Genomic DNA, 26,235 nt, shown 5'->3' with positions numbered 1-26,235 from the left:
ACTACTCATGGAAATACCCACAATCTCTACTAAAGCCTTATCAAATGTGAGTGGTTAAAGGGGCTATTACACTGGGCAAATTTTCCGTGGATCTTCAGTCAAACCACGATTTCCGCTGGCGTGGTTCTCATTTGTTTCTTGTTATTGCTGCTGATGATGATGGTGAGTAATACCGTCGTCCTTCAGTGAAATCTACCGTAGCTTTGGAAGATCGTGGACACGTCAGAAAACCACGGAAATATGAGATCCCACGCCAGCGGAAATCGTGGTTTGACTGAAGATCCACGGAAAATTTGCCCCTTGTAATAGCCCCTTAAGCCTAGAAATGGTTGAGAATATGGACCGACGGCTGAGGTTCCACATTTCAACAGCGTCAGTGTAAGCTCCCAAACCAAACTATATTCTCCATAATGCTCGGGTTTTCTATTCAACATCATATGCTAAAGATATTTCCTGTGAAGCTTCCTCAGATTACCTACCGTCTGTATTAACACCGGGCACTATACAATGAGTTTTCGTAGTATTCTCTGTTTGGTATCGGAGCTTACAAACCCGTTGAGTCGAACTGTGGAGGTCGACCCAACACTGAAGCTCCGACCCTTGAAAGTAAGATGAAACTCCCTTAAACCTCGAACTATTTTCCCCTCGTCTCTTTCGTCTGACTGAAACAAAGACTTTAACCTAAGACTGACACTGCAGCTCCTGAAAGTACGTATGTTAACCTTGTACCGCCCCCCTTCCCCTTACTTGAGCCCTGGCCCCACCAAGGGTTGTCGCAAGGGGCGTCTCGAGCTGAAGAGTTGAATATATAGCGGCGGTGTCACTCGAACATTTTTTTCTGGCATCTGTTGGTATTATTTCTGCCGGCGCGAGCACCTTTAGTTATTTGTGTAGTCACTAAGAGCCTCTGTCCCTAGCTTTACCATGATATTTACCTTGCTAATGGGGCACAATTACTTCTGAGAGGTAAATATCAGCATGGGACAAAGGGAAGAGCCGCGCCGAGACGCTACACACTTACCCAAAGATGCGCGAGCCGGTAGAAATATACCAAAAGGTGCCAGAAAATGTCCTCGTGTGAGGCCGCCTTAAAAGGCCCGTCGTGTCCCTTGAGTGAGGATGTTGTGCCGCCCCAGGGATGCCAGGCCGAACCCCCAGGGTCCTCAGCTCCTGCGCGCCTTCCACGCCTCCCTCAGACACAGTCCCCTGTTGCCTTCTTGCCGCTGCCTCAGGGCGCGGCGCAACACAGCCTCGGGGCGCGGCAGCCTCCCTCCTTCCCTCCCTCCGCGACGATGTGCACCTTACCTTGCCTTCTGCGTTCCCGACGACGCCCTGTTGAGCGACCCTCGACGACACAACACCTGGCTGACACACACACACACACACACACACACACACACACACACCAGCTGGGCCCATACAGCCGTACACTCCTCCAAGGGTGAACTAAATCTATTGCCAGACGCATCGTAAGTTATTTCCTCGCCCCGTGTAAACATCCCTGGCCGGTCACAGTACCTCGCACAACCGCTCACGCCAAACACACACGGCAGGTATACCAGAGAAAAGCCTTCGTAGTTTACCTTTGTATAGCAAACATGTCACAGTTCAAAAGTTCAGGGTCCAAAAAACTGCCTGCTATAGATTATGAAACCGAACACTAGACGAGGAATTTTCGCAGGACATCTTGACTAAGTTTATCTTGAATTTGATCACTCCCGTTCACAGCACACACACACAACACATGCATACAGTAAAAACACGTTAGCTTATCTCTATAGCAAACACGTCACAATTCATTGTTCAAGATCTAAAGAGTAATGACCTGAATCTGGACAAAGTTTATCAATGTCTTTCACTTACCGATCACTGTTCACACACGGCAGGCACACAGTGAAAAGTGATGTTAGTTTCCCTCTGTATATCAAACACGTCACTATTCATAGTTCAAGATCTAAAGAGTAATGACGTGAATCTGGACAAAATTTATCAATGTCTTTCTCTTACCGATCACTGTTCACACACGGCAGGCACACAGTGAAAAGTGATGTTAGTTTCTCTCTGTATAGCAAACACGTCACAGTCCATAAGATCAGGTCCAAATAATAAGGACTTGACTCTCGACTAATTTGACTATTTTGAAGTTGACCACTGACCGTTCATTGCCCGTTCGCAATACACAAACAACAGGTATGTACTGACAGGCGTTGTTAACCTCTGTAGACCAAACACATCACAGTTCATAAGCTTAATACAAAGAATCGTTACTTGAATCTTTACTAAATCGATCTTGAATAAGTTGATCACCGTCCGTTCATTCAGCTGTTCGTCTACTATTCGTTCACTGCCTTTCCTTACCTTCCCGACCTTCCCGACCACTCCCGACCTCCCCCGACCTCTCCCGACCTCCCCGACCTCTCCCGACCTCCCCTGACCTCTCCCGACCTCTCCCGACCTCCCCGACCTCTCGTGATCTCCCCCGACCTCTCCCGACCCTGACACACTCTCTGCATCACTAAGTCTCGCCTTTGGGGTAACACTGACACAAGGTTTGCTGCCCTCTAAGGTGTGTATCATGCTGACGCTGCGGATCGCTACTCAATGCCTCGGAAAATTACTTGCCTCTACATTATGGTTTTTTCTTCCTCTTCAACGTTTTCCATCTTTCAGTACTTCCTCTTAAAGCGATCTTCTTTATACTCTCTCTCTCTCTCTCTCTCTCTCTCTCTCTCTCTCTCTCTCTCTCTCTCTCTCATTTGATATTTTTTTTACCGTACCTTCATTTTTTTTTCCTTCTCGTGTTTTTTTTCCTCCTCCTTTTCCTCCTCCTGCTCCTCCTCCTCTTTTTCTTCTCCATCTTCTCCTCCTTCTCCTACACACATTCTTTTTATATCTTTGCTACGTTTCTTAAATCGCTTTTGATGTGATTTGTTGAAATAGCGACATGTAAAAAAATGTTGAATTGCACTTTTAAAGCAAATTTTTTGGCTTTTTGTATTTCGAAAGCTTCATTCGCTGCCATTTTAATTGCTCCTTATATAACATTTTTACAAGCTTCAGCCGCCACATTGTACATTTCTTTTACATGTTTACAGTGTCCGCCGCTCGCCATTTTTTGTGCATTTTTCTTACAAGTACGAAAGCTTCCGCCATCCGCCATTTTTGTGCCATTTTTCATACCTGAGAATGAGTATGTACGCGTAGGGAGTATAATAACAACAGTATGGCATGGTAGTTTAATATTGCGCTTTCCTCTACCTACCTACCGTACTGCCCTGAGGAACTGTGTGTGTCCAGGCTGCGCATTGTGACTCTTTTGTCTGGCCTCCTCCCTCCCGCTCATCTTGCGTTCTTGTTCCTTGCGGTCCATCTTTCCTGTTCCTTTCCCTACGTTCTGTTCTCATGCTGTTTCCGGTGACGGAGTTAAGAGGGGCGCCAGGGGGGTCTTGTCCCCCCATAGAAAAGTTTGGGCCCCGTTGAGGTTCTTCATTTGAAATTCCGAAATGAATTAAATGGCAGACAATATGGCAAATTGGATAATACTGTATGAGTAATGATCCCCGTCCAGTGGATAACTTTGGAGCCCCGAGGATCCCCTCTAAACCATCGACTGGTTCCGACTCTCTGTCAGTGTTCTGTCTCCTCCTGCAGGCATCATGTATACGGCCAGACGACTGTCATAGCCTCCTCAGGTTGTCTTGGTACTGAAAAGATTATTGGCAGCTTCATTTGGTCGTAACGATAGCCGGCGGTACGAGTCTGAGGGAGTAAGAATTAGAAGGTTATTCATTATTTCAACTTGAAAAAAACACGGCCAGGCAATGCTCCAAATGTGTTTATGCACCAAAGACAAACTAGAGGTTTATCTCTTCATAGTCAGTATAATGGGGCGAGTAGCAGTGCCTATCCCGGCAGTGTGGTAACCGCGGGGGCTCAAACCCCCAATGAAAAATTAGTCCATATCGCCCCTCACAAAAGAAAACAATACAATGTAGTCCGACAACTTGAATGGGCACGGGTCCCCCCACAGATAACTTGCCCCCATGACCTTTACAGACCTGTAGCAACGCCGCTGTTCCACGGGCGTGTATCCTTCCCTAAATACCACGAACAGCTGAGGAGGCGCGGCGAGGCACGCGGAGCAGTCGAGTGCCAGCCGCGGGTCAGGGTTGGAGGGCGGAGGCTGCTTTGTGTGGACACGCGCCACTTACTCCGCCCACTCGCGCGACCAGCAATCTTCGTATCGCTCTCGCACTTCGTCACGGTTCGAGTCACGTAGCAAGTCACTCCGCGACCTTTGAAGTAGAGTGACGGGTGGATTGGTGCGTGACTAGAAGCGTTCGTCTTTAAAACTGATTTCAATGTAACATTTGTGATGTGCAGTTCGTCTGTAAACTAGATTTTCTAGCACTTTACATTTCTAATTCTTTCAACAAGCACTTGACTTTGTAGTTTCTTTGTAAATGTTTGCAGACTTAGACAGAAGACGTTGGCTAGTGAAGTTCCCGACTTGAGTTCAGCTTCCATATTCTGGGTACACAAAGTGGAGAGACACAGTGAAACAGTTTATCCTCCTAACCCAACACTGACGTGGACTTACAGACCCAAAGAACAGCTACTCACACACACACACAGTCAAGACCATCAACAGTGTCGCTTGTTGAGAGAAAACCCACAAAATGAATCTTTACTAAGGTCCTCGAGACAGAGACAGAGAGTGAGAGAGCACAGTGTCGCCGCAAGAGCAGCTCCTGACACACACACACGTATAGTTCCGTGGCGCGTAACATGTTATCGTACGTAGAGGACAGTCGACGTACTCACACAGTCACAATAACAAAGATGAAAACCACAAAGGTACGTCGGGCGTGCAGCTTATTTTTATTTTTATTCTTCAGTCTTTGATTTTGGCTTCAAGCTGCTGTACTGGCTGCTCTGAAAGACTTTAACTTTTATTGTCGCCGGCTCGCTCATGCATACGCTATGGTTATTGTTATTATTATTATTATTATCATTATTTTTATTATTATTATTATCATCATTACTATTTTTTATTATTCATTTATTTTTTACAGTTCGCTCGCTCCCTTTGTTTACTTCTTCGGCTCCTCCTCACTTCGGCAGCCTATGAACTGATTTTCTGCACTTTTTTTCTCTTTCGGTCCTCTGCGGCAGCTGTGGCGCCGAACATGCCATTTCTCTGCTACTTTGAATTTTTTGCTTCGCGTTTTTTCCCCGCGATTTTTCTTGCTCTTGAAACTATTATTTTTTTTCAGGCGAAAGCTTCATCGATTTTTATTTTCGCCCTTCCCTCTGGCAAGACGCTGTGCTCTCATTATTGTTTGGTTCCCAGAAGGTGGAACTCCGGGGCAACTTTATTTCTTGCTTTGCGTTTTTTCTCGCTCTGAAGTTTTCTTTTTTACTGGCGAAGGCATTATCATTTTTTCTTTCTCTCCTTTCGCATTCGCACAACGCTACTTCCTTTCCATATGTGCAGCTGTGTTCCTTGAATCGCTTTCCTACACCTGACTGCCCCCAGAACACATTTTAGTTATTTTTCTCTTTCCCACTCGCACTGTGCTCCCTACTTTTCATCGTTTCGTTTCTATTACATCAACGACTTAATTTTTCTTTGCTTGTGATCTTTGTGTTCCAAGAGTCGCTTTCCTACCCATGACTGTGCCACTTGAGTCTGTTTTCGTGGATTAACGTGACATTAATGGCTTTTTTCGTGTAACAAATCAGTGACGCTTCCCTGCATGTCCATCTCTTGTCTATGGGATTGCAATGTGTTGGGTAAGATGTTGCCTCCTCACAGATGTTTGTCAGTCTGTACAGTTGCCGAAAAAAAATGCTATCGATCTACCTAACTTGGAGACTCCTTGGCTGGTATTATAAGACATGCGCTTCTTACATCAGCTATTTCTAAAGATCAATGAGGGGGTCAGTCGGATTCTAATGAGTGTTTCTTCAGGTTCACGGTACAGAGGAAGGGTCACACTACCACCAGGGTCATAAAACTACCCCTGGAAATGCTCACAACCGCTACGAAAGCCTTGTCAAATAGGTGTCCTTGGGCTGCGAAATGTCTTATAATACGACCCATTGTGACTCGGTATATCCTCTTCTCTGGGTAGGAGGAGAGTGGAGGGGGAGAGAGGGAGAGAGAGAGGAAGGTGGAGAGAGAAGTAAAGGACGGAATGGTGATGAGAGAGTTGAGGGTTTACCGAGTCGCAACAAGTTAAAGAGTCAGATGAATCGATGCTTTTTTGTTTTTGTTTGTGGCACCAGTTCGACACCGACTAATATGCTACTCCACAACCTTGTTCAGTCTTGTTTCAGCGTCATTGTTTCCGGCACTGTCCTGTGTTGAGATGTTGAAAGATGTTACTTGCCTCTTCACAGATTTGTCCACCAGTGCTCAAGGATAGTTGTGTATGACCCTTGTGCGTCCTTGGTCCATTGTGTTGAATTAAAGGCAGTCCACTTGGGTATTTGTCTGCATAATTTTACTTCCTTCACGTAACCTTGGCAAATAGGCCCCGCCCTCGCCAGTCCAACATCCACCGATGGAGTTTCACCGTCCCCAGCATTAATCTGTGTTATTACGTTAACCTTGCAAACAGGGCCAACAAACACTAGCTCATTATCCACCAACAAGATTTCACCATTCTCAAAGCTTGAACGTAAACAAGTAAATTCAGACTGCACCAAACTTTTCTTCACCAACGTTGTAATGCGAGAATGGAATAACCTCCCGCCTTCAGTGGTCCAGTGCAACACGACTGGCTCTTTTAAAAACAAGCTCGACGGACACTTCCTTCAAGTACTAGAGTAGAAATTCAATGTTTTGGCCCCACTTGATTAATATAATTTCACTTAGATTTAAGGACAGACCACCTAGTCTGGATCATAGGGTCTGTGTGGTCTGAATATATATGTAAATCTATGTAAATCAGCTTCCACCAGTCCACTTTGCTCATGTTAAACTTGTAAATTTGCCCCGCCCACCCCAATAAGAGCCAACCTTTACCACTTTCTTAGCTGTTTTTTTTTGTCTTAGCGGGCATTTTTTTCCTTTGTCTTTGCCCTTAAAAACTTCCACCAGTCACATACAGCTTGAGATTAGCTTGTGGATAAGCCAATGATGAAGCTCCTCTCACGCTCACATCAGCCTCCACCAGTAAGATTTAACTTTTCTTACCTTCCGCCAATCACATGCAACCTGAGATCATGAGGGGGCGGTGCTTGCTTTTGAACTGGCCAATGACGGGTCCTGACTGGGGAAGGGGAGGAGCCTGTTTGCCGAGATAATTTGAAGACAATGTATTCGACTTATTTTCTTGTCCTGTGCTTTCTTCCTCTTTCTTTCTTCTTTATCCTCTCCTTTTCTTCCTTTGTTTTCTTCCTTCATCTCGTTCTATCTTGATCTCCTCCTCCTCCTCCTCCTCCTCCTCCTCCTCCTCCTCCTCCTCCTCCTCCTCCTCCTCTTCCTCCTCCTCCTCTTCCTCCTCCTCCTCCTCCTCCTCCTCGTCGTTGTCGTCACCCTGTTAGTATCCTCCTTCTCCTATCTTTTCCAACTACCTCACTCCTCTTCCTCCTCCTCCTCTTCCTCCTCCTCCTCCTCCTCCTCCTCCTCTTCCCCCTCCTCCTCCTCCTCTACATCACCACCTCCACATTTCGTCATTTGGCACAAGTTCACCTCTTTTTTTTGCCCTGTCCTTGTCTCCTTACTTGCCCTTCTCAACGTTTTTCCTACTTTCTTCGTTTTCTTCGTTTTCTTCTTCTTCTTCTTCTTCTTCTTCTTCTTCTTCTTCTTCTTTTCTTCTTTTTCTTCTTCTTCTTCTTCTTTTGTTTCATATTCTTGTTCTTCATTTTCTTGTTCTTCATGAATTTGTTTTCCTAAATATATTTAGAACCTGCGTATATGAAAACATTTGACTAATTTTCAGGGAGAAAGAGTAAGTTAAACAAATGATATATAAAATACATTTTAAAATAAATAATAAAATAAAAGTGTACATAAGAGCTGCATGTATTTTGTGTACTCTATGCTCTGGTCATATAGATTCGGCGCGGCTGTCTTTTTTTTCTATCATGGGCATTCGTAACCATAAATAATGTTTCTAGATTATTATTGATTTTCATTGTTGCAGCGCATTATTTCGTCTTTGTTTATGTTGCTGGCATTTATATCCTAAGAAAGTAACAGAGTAAATAATGTTTCAACACTTGCACTCACTTTTCAAGGGAGTTTGGGTTATTTTTTTCTTCTAATTTTTAGCGTTTACGTCTCTAGAATAGGTTTTCCCAATCTGGGGTGCCCGCACCCCGGGGGTGCAAGATGGAATTTCAGGGAGTGCGGCAAAGAGTTTTCTGTGGAGATTGATATCAGTTTACATTTTCTCAGAATGAATTTGAATCTGATAATTAATTCATATTTGCATTTTATGCACTGAGCCAAATGCTTACCCTTAACTGTTCAATTTGTTCACCGCACGGTTGTACGTGGTTCACTTTGAGGTAAAAAAAATCTGAAATTAGAAGACTTCATCTTCAACTGTGATGTTACTTTTGTTGGAGTGCGAAGAGTGATACAAAACTTCCTCGGGGTGCGGGGCATAGAAGAGGTTGTGGACCGCTGATCTAGAGAGCGAGAATAAATAAAGTGACTTCCATGGAGGTCAACACCAAGAGGCGACACTGCCCTGAGATATTAGCCAATGGGTGTGCCGAGTCTTCGCCGCCATCTTGTGTCAGGGACGCTACCTCTACGACCTCCTCCTCAACCTCCTCAGCCTCCTCCTCGACCTTTACAATCTTATCCTCGAACTCCGTCACCTCCTCTTCCTCAACCTCTACTCCTACTTCTCCACCTCTTCTTCCTCCTCCTTACATCGACAACCTCCTCCTTGACCTCCACAACGCCCTCCTCAACTCCTCCTCCTCCATTGTTGGTGTTCCACAAATAATCTCGTACCCCTGAAAGAATATGGAGGCAAGACATGCACATAAAAAACAGTGCGGTGTCGCTTCTTGATAATTAATTTCACGTTGTTACCCTAAGAAAATAAATGCATCCATATCTCAAGGAAGTAAAGCTAAATAATGTCTACTTTTCATGTTTGCCATTACTAAAAAAGTCAAGGTAAATAATAGGTACTTCACTAGTCGTGCTCACGTATGAAGAAAGTAAAGGTAGATAGTGTTTTTTTTTTAATTACTAAACTGTTTTTTTTTAATATTTTCATCATGCACATCTCGAGAAAGTAAGTCAAATAATGCTATCTTTCATTGCGAGAATTTAAAGATAAGTAACATTTTTTAACACTGGCATTTGTGTCTCGAGAAAGTAAGGTAAATAATGCTATCTTTCATTGCGAGAATTTAAAGATAAGTAACATTTTTTAACACTGGCATTTGTGTCTCGAGAAAGTAAGGCAAATAATGCTATCTTTCATTGCGAGAAATTAAAGATAAGTAACATTTTTTAACACTGGCATTTGTGTCCCGATAAAGTAAGGTAAATAATGCTATCGTTCATTGCAAGAAATTAAAGACAAGTAATATTTTTTAACACTGGCATTTGTGTATCGAGAAAATAGGCCTAAATGATCTTCCTCAGCGTCATGTATCCGCGTGCCGTCGTGTCGTGGTGCAGCGCGTCATGCCGTGCCGGGAGCGTGTCGGAGAGTGTAAACAAGGAACACGTGTTTTATTGTCCCTTCATAATATAGTCAAACCATTTCAAATAGTCCGTTTGAGCGTTCGATTCCGCGGGTCCTTTCCTCCCCTCCGCTCAGCCACACTTTCCCAATATCCATTTTTTCCTCTCATATGTTACCTATAGATAACATATGAGAGGAAGGGACAGGTGTTAGGACTGTGTGGCAGAGCAGAGGGGAGGAAAGGACCCGTGGAACCGAACGCCCAAACGGACTATTTGAAATGGTTTGACTATAGTAACACAGGCTTGACAACACACTTTTTCGGCGCGTTACTGAGTCGAAGCATGAGAAGTAATGTAATTTTTTTTCTGCGTCAGTTAACCCGTTGGCTACTCTTTACTTTTTACTTTTGCGGGAGCGGCGAGTAGCGGGCTTTTTTTGTACTCTTTTTGTTGCCCTTGTGCCGTATCCTTTGATGTAAAAAAAAAAAGAAGCAAAAGAATCGTGTCTGTTTTGTGGTCTTCATTTCATACAACACAATCTTGGAAGCATTTACTTACGGCTCGGCGGGAAGGCTACACTAGAAAATCCGAGCTTGAGGGTAACAATGCCGACGTAGTACATCATCCTGATACTCGTGCGCGACATAGACAAGACGGCCTTAGCATTCGGCATACGGATGTGGGGCATGGCGGGAAGGCTAAGCTAGAAAATTTGAGCTTGAGGGTTTTAATGCCGGCTTACAGCATCCTGACACTCGTGCGCCTCGTAGACAAGACGGCCTCAGCATTCGGCATCTGGATCTGGAAAACAAAGGAAAGTAAATGAAAGGAAACACAAAACTAAGGGAAGATCACTAAAAAGTCAACTCTCGTAGGAGCTGCCGATGAGAAGAAGATAGCTCCGAAGGTACATTCACATCTACATACACTTAAAACAGTTCAATACAGCCATACATCCGTGCTGGGCTGCTTCCATGGCTGAATAACACATAGACAACACTTCATTTCAGAACAGAACACACACACACACACACACACACACACACACAATGAGGCCCACACCACCATGCGCACAGTCGTCGCCGGCCCAGGGACACACCCACTCAACGCCGGTCTTTGCAGGTTGCCTCCTAACGCGCCCCAGGTGAAGTCCCGTAACGAGCTGCTCTCTATAAAGTCCCCGTGGCTTTAGAGGGACAGAGAGTGAACTGAAAGCATCATAAAGAGTTTCCTCCTCCATAAAGTCCATCGAGGCTTTAGAGGAACCTTGAGAGTGAACTGAAAGCCTTATTATTCTCTCCTCTGCAAAGTCCATCAAGGTATTAGAGGAACGAGTGAACTGAAAGCCTCACAAGGGTCTATTCTCCTCTGTTAAGTCCATAAGTAAAGTCCAACCACAATGGAGTTGGAGATCACGCAAAGAACGGTGTCCCACAAGGTGACGAAGGTGACCCGCAATGAGGAGTTCTACAAGGCTAGCAAGCCACACGTGAGTACCGCCTCTGTTTTATAACGTGCCCTGTTCATGCCTCCACACCCTTGGTTTGCCTCACGCTGCCCTTTGTTGCCCTAGAGATGTCTCCTTGTTGATGCATGTGCCGTATACCTTGTCGAGTCCTTGTCTTGTTAATAGTTCTTCCTTGTGTATTGTTGGTTCGTTATATCTTGATTCCTCTCCCTTATACCCTTGCCCTTTGTTAATTCCACGTCCTCCTCCTTTTATCTTGCTAATTCTATGTCTTGTTGATACCTCTCCCTTATACCTTGTGGATTCCTTGTCTTAATACATCTTCCTTATACCTTGTGGGTTCGTAATGTCTTGTTGATGTTGATACCTCTCTCTTATACCTTGTGGATTCCTTGTCTTAATACCTCTTCCTTATACCTTGTGGGTTCGTAATGCCTTGTTGATATCCTCCCCTTCCACCTTTTGCATTCCTTATATATTAATTCCCCCTCCTCATACCTTGTGGATTCCTTGTGTCTTTTTAATATCCTCCCCTTCTACCTTTTTGGATTTCTTATATATTAATTCCTCCTCCTTATACCTTGTGGATTTCTTGTCTTAATACCTTTTCATTATACCGTGTGGATTCCTTGTCTAGTTGATACCTCTCTCTTATACCTTGTGGATTCCTTATATATTGCCAATACCTCTTTCTTTTACTCTGTTGATTCCTTATGCTTCACCTCTTAACCATATATACCACGTGGATCCTCTCTTCCCCCTACCCTCTGCTCGGTTCACGCCACCTTTTGTTGCTCTTGAGACGTGCCCCTGCTATCACTTCCACCTTATATACACCTCGTGAATTTCTTGTGTCTTGTCAATGCCTCCGTCCTATGCTTGCTGTGTTTGGTTGCTCTTAATACGCACCTTATATTTTACTTTTTTAGAGAAAGTAGGTTGATTTTTGAAGTGTTTTTACACCATGTGCTGAAATTTGTCAAGCACTTTTTTTGTCTAGAGCTATGTCTTTTTTTGTCAGTATAGAATAGTCGATTTTTTAACTGTTTTTTATCCCATGCACTGAATTTTTGACTAATATTTCTTGGTATAGGATGCATTTGTTTTCATCCCACGTGTGTTTGTTTCTAAGCAAATCACACACTGCACAGTTTTGAATTAGACTAAGATGATTTTCCAAAGGTTTTAACCCCAGGCACTGATTTTTTGCCTGGTACTCATTTTTAATTATGTATTTTTCTTAATATCCCCCGTGTATCACAGACTTAATGCTAGACTAGATTATGCTTCTCTCTTTTGGTTTATTATAAGTTTCCAGCACGCTCTGTCACCACAAGCACAGGAGCCCAGTAAGTACCCGCGCTCCCAGCTGCATGGAAGAGGCCGCTGGGTGTCAACGATGCAAGATTGTCGTACTCTGCCTCTTATGTTTGCCAATTTCCAACCCAAAAACTGCTTTCATCACCCAAATAACTGCCTTCATATATGGTTATCGTCTAAATGGTTAATTATTGGTACTTCTTGGCAACAGTTATGGGCCAGAAACCGGTAAATACGCGGCTCCGAGTACGATAATCTGGTAACCGTGCTGGGTGAGTGTCGCAGCCATAGAACAGGAGACTTTGCCCAACGAGATCACCAGCGCCAAGCTATTACCAAAAGACCCGTGCGGAATTCAAATGGACGTTGATAGAAGAGTGTTTATTTTAGGCTCTAGGTATGGTTAGGATCTTGGAGAAATACCTAGAGTACAAAAAAAAAAAAAGACTATAGAATCAGCGCCAGTTTGAATTTCGCGCGGCTCTTTCGGTAACAACATGGCGACTGTGATGAAGTTTGCCAAATTTTCCTGTTCTTTGGGCCACTTTCCCAGTTCGCCGTGGTGGGTTAGTAAGCCTCCAAACCAATACCGAAGACTACGAAAATTCCTTGTGTATAGCGTTTTGTGTTCATATTTAAGTTAGTAAATTTGAGGAAACTATATGCGGGGCAGCTCTTATGTGTCTGGTACTGACTGCGTCGAGAAGCTGACCATCGTGGAGTGTATAAGATTAAGTAGTTTGTTAGGGCGATTACAAAGCCACTGCGTTGGACTGAAATCGGCTCTATGTCTCTATGCATGCGAAGGTTGCGAGGAGACTTGATCGAAGTCTATAAATGGATGAAGGGCTTTAATAAAGGGGATGTTAATAAGATTTTGATAGTAAAATAGCCAGGTAGGACGAGTAACATTGGTTTTAAGTTAGACAAATTCAGATTCAACACAGACATAGGCAAGAATAGGTTCACCAGTAGAGTGGTGGACAAATGGAACAGGCTTGGGAGCCATGTTGTGGGTGCCAATACCATACATACATTCAAGAAGAGGTTAGATAAAGCCATGGCAGGTGAGGCAAGGTGGGGCTGAGTGTACAGGAGCTGCCTTGTATAGACCAACCGGCCTCTTGCAGACTCCTTACGTTCTTAAGTTCTTATGTTCTTAAACTATGCGTCAGAGCTGTTTGGGGAACATTATTCTTTACTGTCCTCATGAAACGTCTTGTGAACTGAGATCTGTGTCTATAGGCACCCAAACGAAACTTAACGACTGTGGGTGTTAGAAAAGTCAAGCTTTGAGTGGGTAGATAAGCTCCTGGGATGTAATAAAGATAATGCTAATGAATGAGACAAACAGACATAGACAAGCAAATATAGACCTACAGACAGACAAAGGCAGCGCATCCCCCATAAAACCAGTCATATTTTATCCTAACGAGCAAAGTTGTGAAAGATAGACCCTCTAAAGCGAGCGAGGCAGCCGGCGGTGGTGTAATCACAGCCACCAGGAAGATCAGGCACGAGGCGGAAGGGTTCTCGTATATTAGAGCGCCTCATCTCTAAAGTGGGGCGTGGTAATGAGGTGTGTGTGTGTGTGTGTGTGTGTGTGTGTGAGTGAGAGAGAGAGAGAGAGAGAGAGAGAGAGAGAGAGAGAGAGAGAGAGAGAGAGAGAGAGAGAGAGAGAGAGAGAGAGAGAGAGAGAGAGAGAGAGAGAGAGAGAGAGAGAGAGAGAGAGAGAGAGAGAGAGAGAGAGAGAGAGAGAGAGAGAGAGAGAGAGAGAGAGAGAGAGAGAGAGAGAGAGAGAGAGAGAGAGAGAGAGAGAGAGAGAGAGAGAGAGAGAGAGAGAGAGAGAGAGAGAGAGAGAGAGAGAGAGAGAGAGAGAGAGAGAGAGAGAGAGTATTGTGTTTACGACTCAGATTATCATTTACGGCAACAATCTCTTAAAAGGTCTCTTGCTTGACTTATCCAAAGCAGAATTGTGCCTTCTCAGCTGGAACGAACTCTAGGTATACATAAAACATACATAAGATTTTATCCCCCTCTTACAAGCTCTCCCGTCCTTGGCTGCTCCCTTGACATCAGTTCCAATTATCATTCCGGCAGCCCCGTCCCCAACGATATTCCTATAAACCACTTTCACGGGTTGATGGCTTTTACGGGTTGGCGGCTGAGTGGTTAGCGTGCGGGCCCCGTATTCACCGCGTGATGGACGACGCGGGATCGAATCCCCACGCTACCACCTGGGATTTTTCAGTCACCGCCGAGTTGCCTAAGACTACCCACATGCTGTCCTGAAGACCACCCATCAACCCGGACTCTAGAGGAAACCGTCCAAGTGAATCAAGAACGAGCTCCGGGGGGCAGCATGAGCCAAGAAAAGATGGCGCCACTATAAAACACTTGCCTGCGCCATGACGGGCTGGGTCTGACTACCATCCAGGCCCTTCAAGAAAGCCTACTGGCGCTATAGGCTAGCACGTATAAAATCAGTTCTAATAATACCAGCCAGATTCCGTTCCCTACAAACTCTCTGGGAGCCGATTTTACAGGTTAATGGCTACCTTCACCTTATTAATATTCTGCCTTGGCTATTTCCTTGACATCAGTTCCAGTTTCTTGCAAGCGTTTCATCAACTGCTTTTACAGATTAATGCTACTTCACCATGAATGTCTCCACCTGGCTCCCATTTATATCGTTTAGAGTAGGGACGGAGTGTTCTCAGTGAGGGGCCTTGAGACTGAATGCTCGGGGCGGCTATCAAAAGTCAAAACAAACCTTGTGGAGAAATTTGCGTAGAGAGTAGCGCTGCACTTTTCAAACTTTCTAATTGAAGTTCAGTCGCTACGGAGGTTCAGACATAGGGCAGAAATATCTAGTACTATCGTCGACATACAAGGACCGATGCATAGAAGGCCCGATTTATAAGACCGATACATAGAACCGATACATAAAACCGATACATAGAACAGATTTATAGGACCGATACATAGAACCGATACATAAAACCGATACATAGGACCGATACATAGAACCGATTTATAGGACCGATACATAGAACCGACACATAAAACCGATATATAGGACCGATACATAGAACCGATTTATAAGACCGATACATAGAACCGATACATAAAACCGATACATAGGACCGATACACAGAACCGATAAATATGACCGTGTAATTTTTTATCTTTTCCTACCTCATCAACTAATTCTACTATCAATCGCAGCAATATAGTCAGCCAGGCCCCTTTCCCTATACGAGCTTTATATGAACAACTTTTACGGATTGATGGCTCCTCCAATTTGTTAACTTTCTATCTTTTTTCTATCTCTTCTTCATTTTCTACCATCAATTCCGATAATATAGTCAGCCAGGCCCCGTTCCCTATACGAGCTTTATATGAACAATTTTTACGGATTGATGGCTCCCTTCAACATATTATTTTTCTATCTAAACACATACCTCTTCTTCCCTATCTACATCGGTTCCAGTAATATCAGTCACCCAGTTCCATACGAGTTTTCTATGAATAACTTTTAATTGATTATTGGTCACATCCAGCATATAGATCTTCTCTTTTATCAGAAATATACCACAAACAGACCAAGAGAAAAGTAGTGGGCAATGATCCATGTGCAATTAAACGAAGGTGAAAAACAGTTTATTGGTTGGGTTTTGAGTTCCTATTAACAACTTTTAGGCTCATATTTTTAAACAATTCGTCGCCCGAGCATAAATATTTGACAAGGCTTTCGTTGGAGTACCGGGCATTTCCAAAGGTAGCTTTATGACCCCTGTGTTATAGTATGGCCCTTCCTCTGTACCATGAACGTGAAAAAAATACTCGTTAGAACCCGATTGACCTACTTTTCAGCCTTTCATCAGAGTTTATGTGAGGGGTCGAAGCGTCTGAGAATACGATTTTAGTAAGGAAGAGCTTGGAATACGGACTCTAATAAAGGTCGCCGGGTTGTCGTGGCCCAGAGTCGGCACAGTGTGATTGGCAGCGAGCTCTTAAAGACGACTAGTAGAAATTCATCGCTCTCATACAAAGTTAATGGCATAGCGAAACTGACCTATCTTTCGGCCACCTCTTTGGATTCTTTTTAGGAGCAGTGAGTAGCGGGCTTTTTTTTTATTAATGTTTGCTTTTTGTGTGCCCTTGAACTGTCTCCTTTGCTGTAAAAAGAAAAAAAAAATGAAAATGAGGTCATATAAGGTCGTTTTCCCCTATTCAAAGCAGAAAAGACTGGCAGCGAGCTCTTAAAGGTGACGTAGGAATTCATCGCTCTCATCCAAAGTTAGCGGCAGTACGGACTCTGACGTCAAGGAGCTGGCCGTTCACACACACATTTTACGTCGACGAGAGATAGCAATGTCCGGGACCATTAATATGCTTCAGAAAATGTTATATGGCTGTCACTTCCTCCCCCTCCCTCCCCACCTCTCTCTCTCTCTTCCTCTTCTTTATCTTTTTTTTTTCAAACTTTCCTTTATCCTACTCCTCCTTCTCCTCCTCTTCTTCCTCCTCCTCCTCCTTCTCCTGTCATCTTTCACTTTCTCTTTTTATCTGTTGTTGTTGTTGTTGTTGTTGTTGTTCATAATGATGATGATGATGATGATGTCAGTGATCTTCTTCGCCCTCTTCTTCTTCTTCTTTTGCATCCTCCTCCTCCTCCTCCTTCTCCACGTCCACGTCCTCTCTCCACCTTTCCTCCCTCCCTCCCTCCCTCCCTCCGTCCATTCATCTCTTTCCTCTCCTCCTCCTCCTCCTCCTCGTTTTTTTTCTTTTGACACTGATGAACTTCTTCCGTGTGTATGTAAGTTTGAGGATGTTTGTCCCAAGGTTGTGTGTGTGTGTGTGTGTGTGTGTGTGTGTGTGTGTGTGTGTGTAATTCACCGCGGCCTGATCACGAGTTGGACTCGCTTTCGTCAGCAGGTACCCTCCCGACACGAACAAGTGCATGCTCATTATCATCGATCTCTGGTTACTGCCAGGACCTCACACACCACACACCCCATCCCCCTTACTCAAGGGTGGACAGTAACCACTCCCAGTCAACGGAAAGAATCCGGCCTGAGCGGGGCTAGAACCGCAGCCTGTTTGGCCGTGAAGCCTTGCAGCGCGGCGCTCTAGCCGATTGAGCTACCGGAGCGGTAGTGTGTGTGTGTGTGTGTGTGTGTGTGTGTGTGTGTGTGTGTGTGTTTATTACCATCATCATCATAAGAGAGAGAGAGAGAGAGAGAGAGAGAGAGAGAGAGAGAGAGAGAGAGAGAGAGAGAGAGAGAGAGAGAGAGAGAGAGAGAGAGAGAGAGAGAGAGAGAGAGAGAGAGAGAGAGAGAGAGAGAGAGAGAGAGAGAGAGAGAGAGAGAGAGAGAGAGAGAGAGAGAGAGAGAGAGAGAGAGAGAGAGAGAGAGAGAGAGAGAGAGAGAGAGAGAGAGAGAGAGAGAGAGAGAGAGAGAGAGAGAGAGAGAGCACACAAGGTTGTCGGAAGTGATTAAGTGAAACGAAAGGAGAATTTCAAAGACACACACACACACACACACACACACACACACACACACACACACACACACACACACGGTTGATTCTGGCAGGCGTTCCCCTTCCCTTGGCAGGAGTAATAATGGATATGAACAAGGATTATTCATCTTCTAAAGGAACTTGGGACATTAGCGTGTGTTTACATCTGTTTTAAGCGCTTTTTCACTTAGGAGACTTGGCTTTGATAATGTGCATGACCTCATCGTAGACTCATCGCGGCGGACCTTGAGGCAGAGTGTTCGCATATAGACACCATTGAGAGGATTCAGGTGTTTCCGAAGACCTGAAGACCATGAATGCTTCCACCTGGCTCCCATTTATATCGTTTAGGGTGGAGTGTTCTCAGTAAGGGGCCTTGAAACTGAATGCTCGGAGCGGCTTTCAAAACAAACCTAATGGAGAAATTTATATAGAGAGAGTACCGCTGCTCTTTTCAGACTTTCTAATTGAAGTTAAGTTGCTACGTAGGTTCAGATAAAGGGCAGAAAAATCCAATACTGACGTCTGCATAAAAGGACCGATGCATAGGAGTGATGCATAGGAGAACCGATACATAGAATCGATTTATGAGACCGATACATAGAACCGATTTATGAGACCGATACATAGAACCGATTTTTGAGACCGATACATTGAACCGATTTATGAGACCGATACATATAACCGATTTATGAGACCGATACATAGAACCGATTTATGAGACCGATACATAGAACCGATTTATGAGACCGATACATAGAACCGATTTTTGAGACCGATACATAGAACCGATTTATGAGACCGATTCATAGAACCGATTTATGAGACCGATACATAGAACCGATTTATGAGACCGATACGTAGAACCGATTTATGAGACCGATACGTAGAACCGATTTATGAGACCGATACATAGAACCGATTTATGAGACCGATACATAGAACCGATACATAGAACCGATATATAGGACCGATACATAGGATCGATAATTAGGGCCGATACACAGGACCGATACATGGGACTGATACATAGGACCGATGCATAGAACCGATATATACAGGACCGATACATAGGACCGATATCTAGAACTAATACATAAGACCGATAATTAGGACCGATTCACAGAAGGACCAATACATACATAAGAGGAACGATAAACACAGCGCTGCCCTCTACATGGAAGCAGTTTTGAAAGAGTCCTCCACTGATAACGGGACGCAGTGTTTCAGATCGTTGTGGATTTTCGCATACGGTAAATTCTCCTATATGGCAGATTTTCGCACGCGGTAAATTCTCTTATACGGCAGCTTTCCACACACGCGAAAGTCTTGCTTATTGAAGATTCTCGCAAACGATATATTTTCCCTTACACTTACCTCTCATATGCTATAGACTTTCTCACACGGGAATTTCTCACACGACAATGTCTCGCTCTTAAAGTCTACGGATTTTACCATCTCGTTTTACTGTCTCTTTGTCCCTCGTCTACTTGAGTTATGGACGTCCACGATCAATTAGGCTCACGTTGTAGCGTCTCCTTGTCCCCTGAGGCCGTGGGTGGTGTGTGCGCGTGGTCAGGGTTCACAGAGGATAGGCGGGACAGAGCAGCGGTGTGTTATCTCCATCTCCCTTCATAACAGCCGTGGAGCGGAAATGACGTGTGAAATGTATGGCGTCGCGGACAAATTAGAGTCATATACCACCTGCCGCACGTGCCTCTGTTCAGTTGCACGTGAGCCATGGACGGGGAGGGCTGTTGCCATGCCGCGCCTCCAAAATAATGTCACTAATGGATGGAGACAGACCAGTGGCGGCAAAGACGTAGTTAGCTCATTGGTGTGACGTTTTGGCGTGGCTGTGTTTTATATATAGCTCCATTCAGGTAACGAGGGAAGGCGGGACAGAGGAAAGATTTTAAACTTTATAAATCAACTTAGATCACTCTTTTGGCAAGTGCTTTCCTTTGTAAGTCAAATTAGATGACCTTTTTGGCAAGTGGTTTAATTTATGTTGTGGAAATTTGTTCACATTATATATCTTTAGTCCCTGGTATGTGTCCTTATCGGTAAAGAAGAAAACGGAGTGACTCAGCCGCCAATCCTTATGTTTTATCTTAGTCAGCAGATCAACGCGATAAACATTCCATTTCAGTTCATAAAAGAAAACGGTACAGGAGAATGACCTTAAGGAACGGAACGACGAAGTTTGTTCACATAATATATCTTTAGTCCCTGGTATGTGTCCTTATCGGTAAAGAAGAAAACGGAGTGACACATCCGTCAATCCTTATCGCTTCTTTTATCTTAGTCAGCAGATCAACGCGATACACATTCCCTTTCAGTTCATAAGAGAAAACGGAACAAGAGAATGACCTTAAGGAACGGAATGACGAAATTTGTTCTCATTATATATCTTTAGTCTCTGGTATGTGTCCTTATCGGTAAAGAAGAAAACGGAGTGACACAGCCGCCAATCCTTATCGCTTCCTTAATATTAGTCAGCAGATCAACGCGATACACATTCCCATTCAGTCATAAGGCTGCCCCTGTAGTACTCAAGACTCCTAGGAAAGCCTTGTCAAATATGAGCTTGGGCATGGAAATGTTTAAGAAAATGATCCCTTAACAGAATGACGCAGCTGTCGATTCGGTATTTTCAGGTTTCGGACAATCTAATCAGCGGTTCTTTGCGTGTGTGTTGATGCGTAAAACCGCTTCTTTGATCGATAACACACACACACACACACACACACACACACACACACACACACACACATGGTTCGTCCCGGCACCCATTTCTCTCCCTTGGCATGAGAAATAATGGAGTCTACCAAGCATTATTCATCTTCTAAAGGGACGGAGGACATTAGCGTGTTTACTTGTGTCTTATAGCTTAGAATTATTGTACGGACGAATGGTTTATTCCTGTTGCTCACGTGATAGGAGAGAGAGAGAGAGAGAGAGAGAGAGAGAGAGAGAGAGAGAGAGAGAGAGAGAGAGAGAGAGAGAGAGAGAGAGAGAGAGAGAGAGAGAGAGAGAGAGAGAGAGAGAGAGAGAGAGAGAGAGAGAGAGAGAGAGAGAGAGAGAGAGAGAGAGAGAGAGAGAGAGAGAGAGAGAGAGAGAGAGAGAGAGAGAGAGAGAGAGAGAGAGAGAGAGAGAGAGAGAGAGAGAGAGAGAGAGAGAGAGAGAGAGAGAGAGAGAGAGAGAGAGAGAGAGAGAGAGAGAGAGAGATATGGTCATATTCTTAAAACATTTCAGCTCCCAAACACACACACACATTTTACAAGGCTTTCGTAGTTGTTGTGGGCATTTCCAGGGGTAGTTTAATAGCCCTGGTGGTAGGCTGACCCTTCTTCTGTACCATGAACCTAAAAGAACACTCACTGGAACCCGGTTAATCTCCATTTTGGCCTTTAAAAATAGTTGAAATGAGAGTCGAAGGCTTTTATTAATACCAACCAGTGAGTGCCTATGACGGGTAAGGCATGCGTGATAAGAGCCTTCCTTCTTCTTCTTCTTCTTTTGACCTGTAACGCTTTGTATCACTTCTTAGGTCCTCCTCTCGTTCCTCCCTTCTTCTTATTCACACACCTTCCTTTTCAGTGTTACGTAATTTTCTAAACTAAAAGCCGGGCATTAGGCGGGCATCGCTCCGACCTTTCCCTTATCTAAGGATGACTTCCCCCATTTATTCAGTGCCTCGTAGCTCAGTGGCAGAGCAGCGGATGTTTACTTGACGAACCGTGTGTCGCAGGTTCGATTCCTGTCGGGGCTATACTGTTTTTTTTTTTTTTTTACAGCTTCCACATGTATCCTAAGTTGTATAATCACACTCTGTACTGCCTGGGGGTTGGGATGGCATGTTCCTCCCTTCTCCTTTGTTGTTTACTTGCAACAATAAACTATCAATCAGTATAGAGGAAAAAGTTCAAGGGCAAGAAAAAAAGAAGGAAACAATAATAAAAAAAAGCCCGCTACTCACTGCTCCTACCAATTAAGTGGTAAATAGGTAGATAGGTAAGATTTGAGTAGCGGGCTTTTTTTTCACATTTGTTTCCTTTTTTTTATGCCCTTGAACTGACTCCTCTGCTGTAAAAAAAAAAAAATAAATAAAGTAAGTCCTAACGTGTCACATTATACTTACCGACCTCTCCTTCCCTTCATCTCTTTTCCTGTATCTACAATAACATAATGCAACTGCTCTCATTACTGCTGCTTCCACGAGTATGCTGCTGCTGCTGATGATGATGATGATGACGATGATGGACCTATGTATACCACCACGCGCCTGTCCCACTTTACTAAACGACCACTTATCTGGAGGCGTGTGTGAAGGACTGAGATAAGTGTGGCTTGAGTGGGAACAGATTCGGTAGATGTCTAGTTAATGCAAATATGATGGAGCGTTTTAGAGAAAGGTGATATGAATTTATGGATGTGGAGGACAGATTGTGAATAGATGGCTCTGAGAAGCTGCAATGTTTGGGCTGACTGGCCTCTCGTACCCTCTTTTTATCCGTATTAACCGACTCAGAAGCTGCAACGTTTGGGCTGACTGGCCTCTCGTACCCTCTTTTTATCCTTATTAACCGACTCAGAAGCTGCAGTGTTTGGGTGACTGGCCTCTCGTACCCTCTTTTTATCCTTATTAACCGACTCAGAAGCTGCAATGTTTGGGCTGACTGGCCTCTCGTACCCTCTTTTTATCCTTATTAACCGACTCAGAAGCTGCAATGTTTGGGCTGACTGGCCTCTCGTACCCTCCTTTTATCCTTATTAACCGACTCAGAAGCTGCAGTGTTTGGGTGACTGGCCTCTCGTACCCTCTTTTTATCCTTATTAACCGACTCAGAAGCTGCAGTGTTTGGGTGACTGGCCTCTCGTACCCTCTTTTTATCCTTATTAACCGACTCAGAAGCTGCAATGTTTGGGTGACTGGCCTCTCGTACCCTCTTTTTATCCTTATTAACCGACTCAGAAGCTGCAATGTTTGGGTGACTGGCCTCTCGTACCCTCTTTTTATCCTTATTAACCGACTCAGAAGCTGCAATGTTTGGGTGACTGGCCTCTCGTACCCTCTTTTTATCCTTATTAACCGACTCAGAAGCTGCAATGTTTGGGCTGACTGGCCTCTCGTACCCTCTTTTTATCCTTATTAACCGACTCAGAAGCTGCAGTGTTTCGGGTGACTGGCCTCTCGTACCCTCTTTTTATCCTTATTAACCGACTCAGAAGCTGCAATGTTTGGGTGACTGGCCTCTCGTACCCTCTTTTTATCCTTATTAACCGACTCAGAAGCTGCAGTGTTTGGGTGACTGGCCTCTCGTACCCTCTTTTTATCCTTATTAACCGACTCGGAAGCTGCAGTGTTTCGGGTGACTGGCCTCTCGTAGCCTCCTTATATCCTTATGGGTCCTTGTGTAGGGGTGAGACTCTTATGGTAACAGCAGAGAATATTCGTCATACCTGTTTCAATCATGATTATATAGAGAGTACTGGGGGTAACAACGCCGTACAGCCACCAGTAATAAAAACGGATCCCTACACTAGCAAAAGCAGGTAATATTCAGCATAAAAATACCTGTTTCAGTCTTGATAAATTACAGAGCAATGTATCATAGGTAACAGCTCAGTGCAGCCATCCCTTCGTTAGCAACAGCAGGTAATATTCAGCATAAAAATACCTGTCTCAGTCTTGATAAATAACAAAGAGAAAAATATCATAGGTAACATCTCAGTGCAATCACCCCTTCGTTAGCAACAGCAGGTAATATTCAGCATATAAATACCTGTCTCAGTCTTGATAAATTACAAAGAGAAAAATATTGTAGGTAACAGCTCAGTGCAATCACCCCTTCGTTAGCAACAGCAGGTAATATTTATCCTGCATATACCTGTAACAGTCTTAATCATGATATATAGATGAAAGTATTGGGGTAATAGCTCCGTCGAATCACCATCTCCGTGCAATCGCCAGTAACAAGGACGGATCCCTACGCTAGCAACAGCAGGTTTAGCTCCACGCAGGGGGCCGGGCCGGACTCTTCCGCGCCGAGTATAGCCAATGTTATGATGCAGCGAGGGACTGGCCTGGGCTGGGAGGGCTGCTGCTGCTGCTGCTAACCCAGGCCCCGGGAAGGGTTGGCCACGTGAGGCAGAGCAGGTGAGCAGGTGGCTGGGCTGGCAGGGGAGGGCAGGGCAAAGCAGGGCAGGGGAGAGCAGGGCAGGGCAAGGGAGGGCTAGGGGAAGGCAGGGCAGGGTAGGGCAGGGGAGAGCAGGGCAGGGCAGGGCAGGGCAGGGTAGGGCAAGGAGGTAAGGGCTGATATCGTGTCTCCTTATAGTGTTTCTGTAAGCCTGAGAGAAGTCCATTTTATGTATGACAGTCTTGCCTCCAACGCAAAGCGAGAAGAGAATAATAATCTTGTCCTTATCGCAGGGCAAGGAGGTAATGGCCGATATCGTGTCTCCTTATGTAGTGATTCCGTAAGCCTGAGCGTTGTCAAGTATATGAAGGACAGTCTTGCCTCTAAAATACACCGAGGAGAGGGACGTAGCGCTGTTGTTCTTATCGCAGGGCAAGGTATGGTATGGCAGGGCAGGGAGGTAAGGGCTGATATTGTGATTAGTGTTTCTGTAAGCCGAGCGTTGTCAAGTATATGAAGGACAGTCTTGCCTCTAACCCAATCCGAGGAGAGGGACTAAATACTGTTGTTCTTGTCGTTTAAGTTATCAACACCTTCTCTACCCATGTGTAGGGCAAAGACCAGTTTTAAAGTGCTTTGCAAAGATAGATTATTCTTAGATGTAAACAATCAGCTAGACAGAAACTGGTATTTATAGAATGTATATTTGCGGCGCTGAAGCCAGACTTACCTCCGCCACTCGTCAAGGAAAAACATAGATATTTTAGTTCATTTCGCAGACCAACGTTTCTTAGCTGTAATAGAAACACACACACGCAGCAACAACTTACACACATTAATACACACAACGTACTAACAATAAATAAATGATAATAATAGTACAGTTAATTAAGAGATAACACGAAAGAGGTCATAGATTGTAGTGTTAATAGTGTAATTCGAAGAGGAAGAGGAAGAGGAGGATAAGAAGGAAGAAAGATAAACGCAGAAACAGGTACTACATACAACAACATAGATATTTCAGTTCATTTCGAAGACCAACGTTTCTTATCAGACACACATACACTCATACACACCAACAACTTACATATATCAATACTTACAACATACATACAACGGCATAGATATTTCAGTGCATTTCAGAGATCAGGTTTTAGTATCAGTAATATGAATAATGAAAAAACAGTATTCCATATGATGTGTATCGCTCGCTCGCCATATTGCTCAAAATTTGATTATGAAAAGGGCCGCATTCTTTCATTCAATCAGTTTTTTTGGTATTGAATTTTATCGAAAAGGGGTTCGGACCACCTCTGAAAATCACTGGGTCGTTATGGGAATCTTTTTTGGTCCTCCCCCAGTCTGCCGTCAAAACAAAGGAAGCGTTTTTTGTTTTTGTTTTTTCAGTAAGACCGCCTTGAGTCATACATTCAGTCTTAATCATTCACTCGCCATCACTCAGTCGTTTTTCATCAGATTCTTCCCAAACTCCAACCAGCCTGAGATATTTACCTGAGGATGTTCTCGTGTGAATTTAGTGACAATGTGTTAATCCGCTCTGCTGTATTTTGGTAACGGACAGACATACAAGCAGGCAAACAAACAGACGGTCGATACGTTAGGCAAAAAACAAAGACGTCTCGTGGTGAATTTGGTGACAGGTGTTAATCCCTCTCAGGCAGACAAACAGACGGTCTCGTGTGAATTTGGTGACAGTGTGTTAATCCGCTCTGCTATATTTTGGTTACAGACAGAGATACACGCAGACAGACAAGCAGACGGGCGAAGACAAAATCGGTGGATAATAAAATAGGTTAACTCCATTTTAGCGAACATGGTCATAAGTATTGGGAGCAAACTATTTTTTTCCTACCTTATGATCTATGGAGGGAGGAAGAAAGAAAGACTGGTGCCAAATAAAATAGGTTAACTCCATTTTAGCGAATATCTTCATGAGTATTGGGAGCAAACTATTTATTTCCTACCGTATATATGATCTATGGAGGGAGGAAGAAAGAAAGACTGGTGCCAATATGTCGGAAACACGGGTCGTTGAACTACATCTGGGCTGCGGCTGAGACGACCCATTGTGTTCCTGTTTACACACA

General features: G+C 44.2%; 1 protein-coding gene across 7 annotated transcripts in view; it reads left to right on the top strand.

Annotated features, from left to right (window-relative positions):
* LOC127000338 (tropomodulin-like) overlaps nucleotides 1–26,235 on the top strand; it is a 116,741-nt gene that overhangs the window by 1,625 nt on the left and 88,881 nt on the right. For 2 of the 7 annotated variants that reach the window (XR_007753921.1, XM_050863942.1), the window contains exon 1: nucleotides 10,795–11,159. Coding sequence is in view for 6 of the 7 variants with exons in the window: in XM_050863942.1 (XP_050719899.1) it covers nucleotides 11,070–11,159 (90 nt within the window). In the remaining variant the exon portion in view is untranslated. Of the gene's footprint in view, nucleotides 1–4,697; nucleotides 4,858–10,792; nucleotides 11,160–26,235 lie in introns of those variants that run through there. The other 5 variants (XM_050863941.1, XM_050863943.1, XM_050863936.1 and 2 more) reach the window with 4 other exon arrangements.

This window comes from Eriocheir sinensis, chromosome 18, assembly GCF_024679095.1.
Source record: "Eriocheir sinensis breed Jianghai 21 chromosome 18, ASM2467909v1, whole genome shotgun sequence".
Classification (NCBI taxonomy): Eukaryota; Metazoa; Arthropoda; class Malacostraca; order Decapoda; family Varunidae; genus Eriocheir; species Eriocheir sinensis.
Note: the sequence above shows the minus strand (reverse complement) of the source record. Positions and strands in the feature narration are given on the sequence as shown.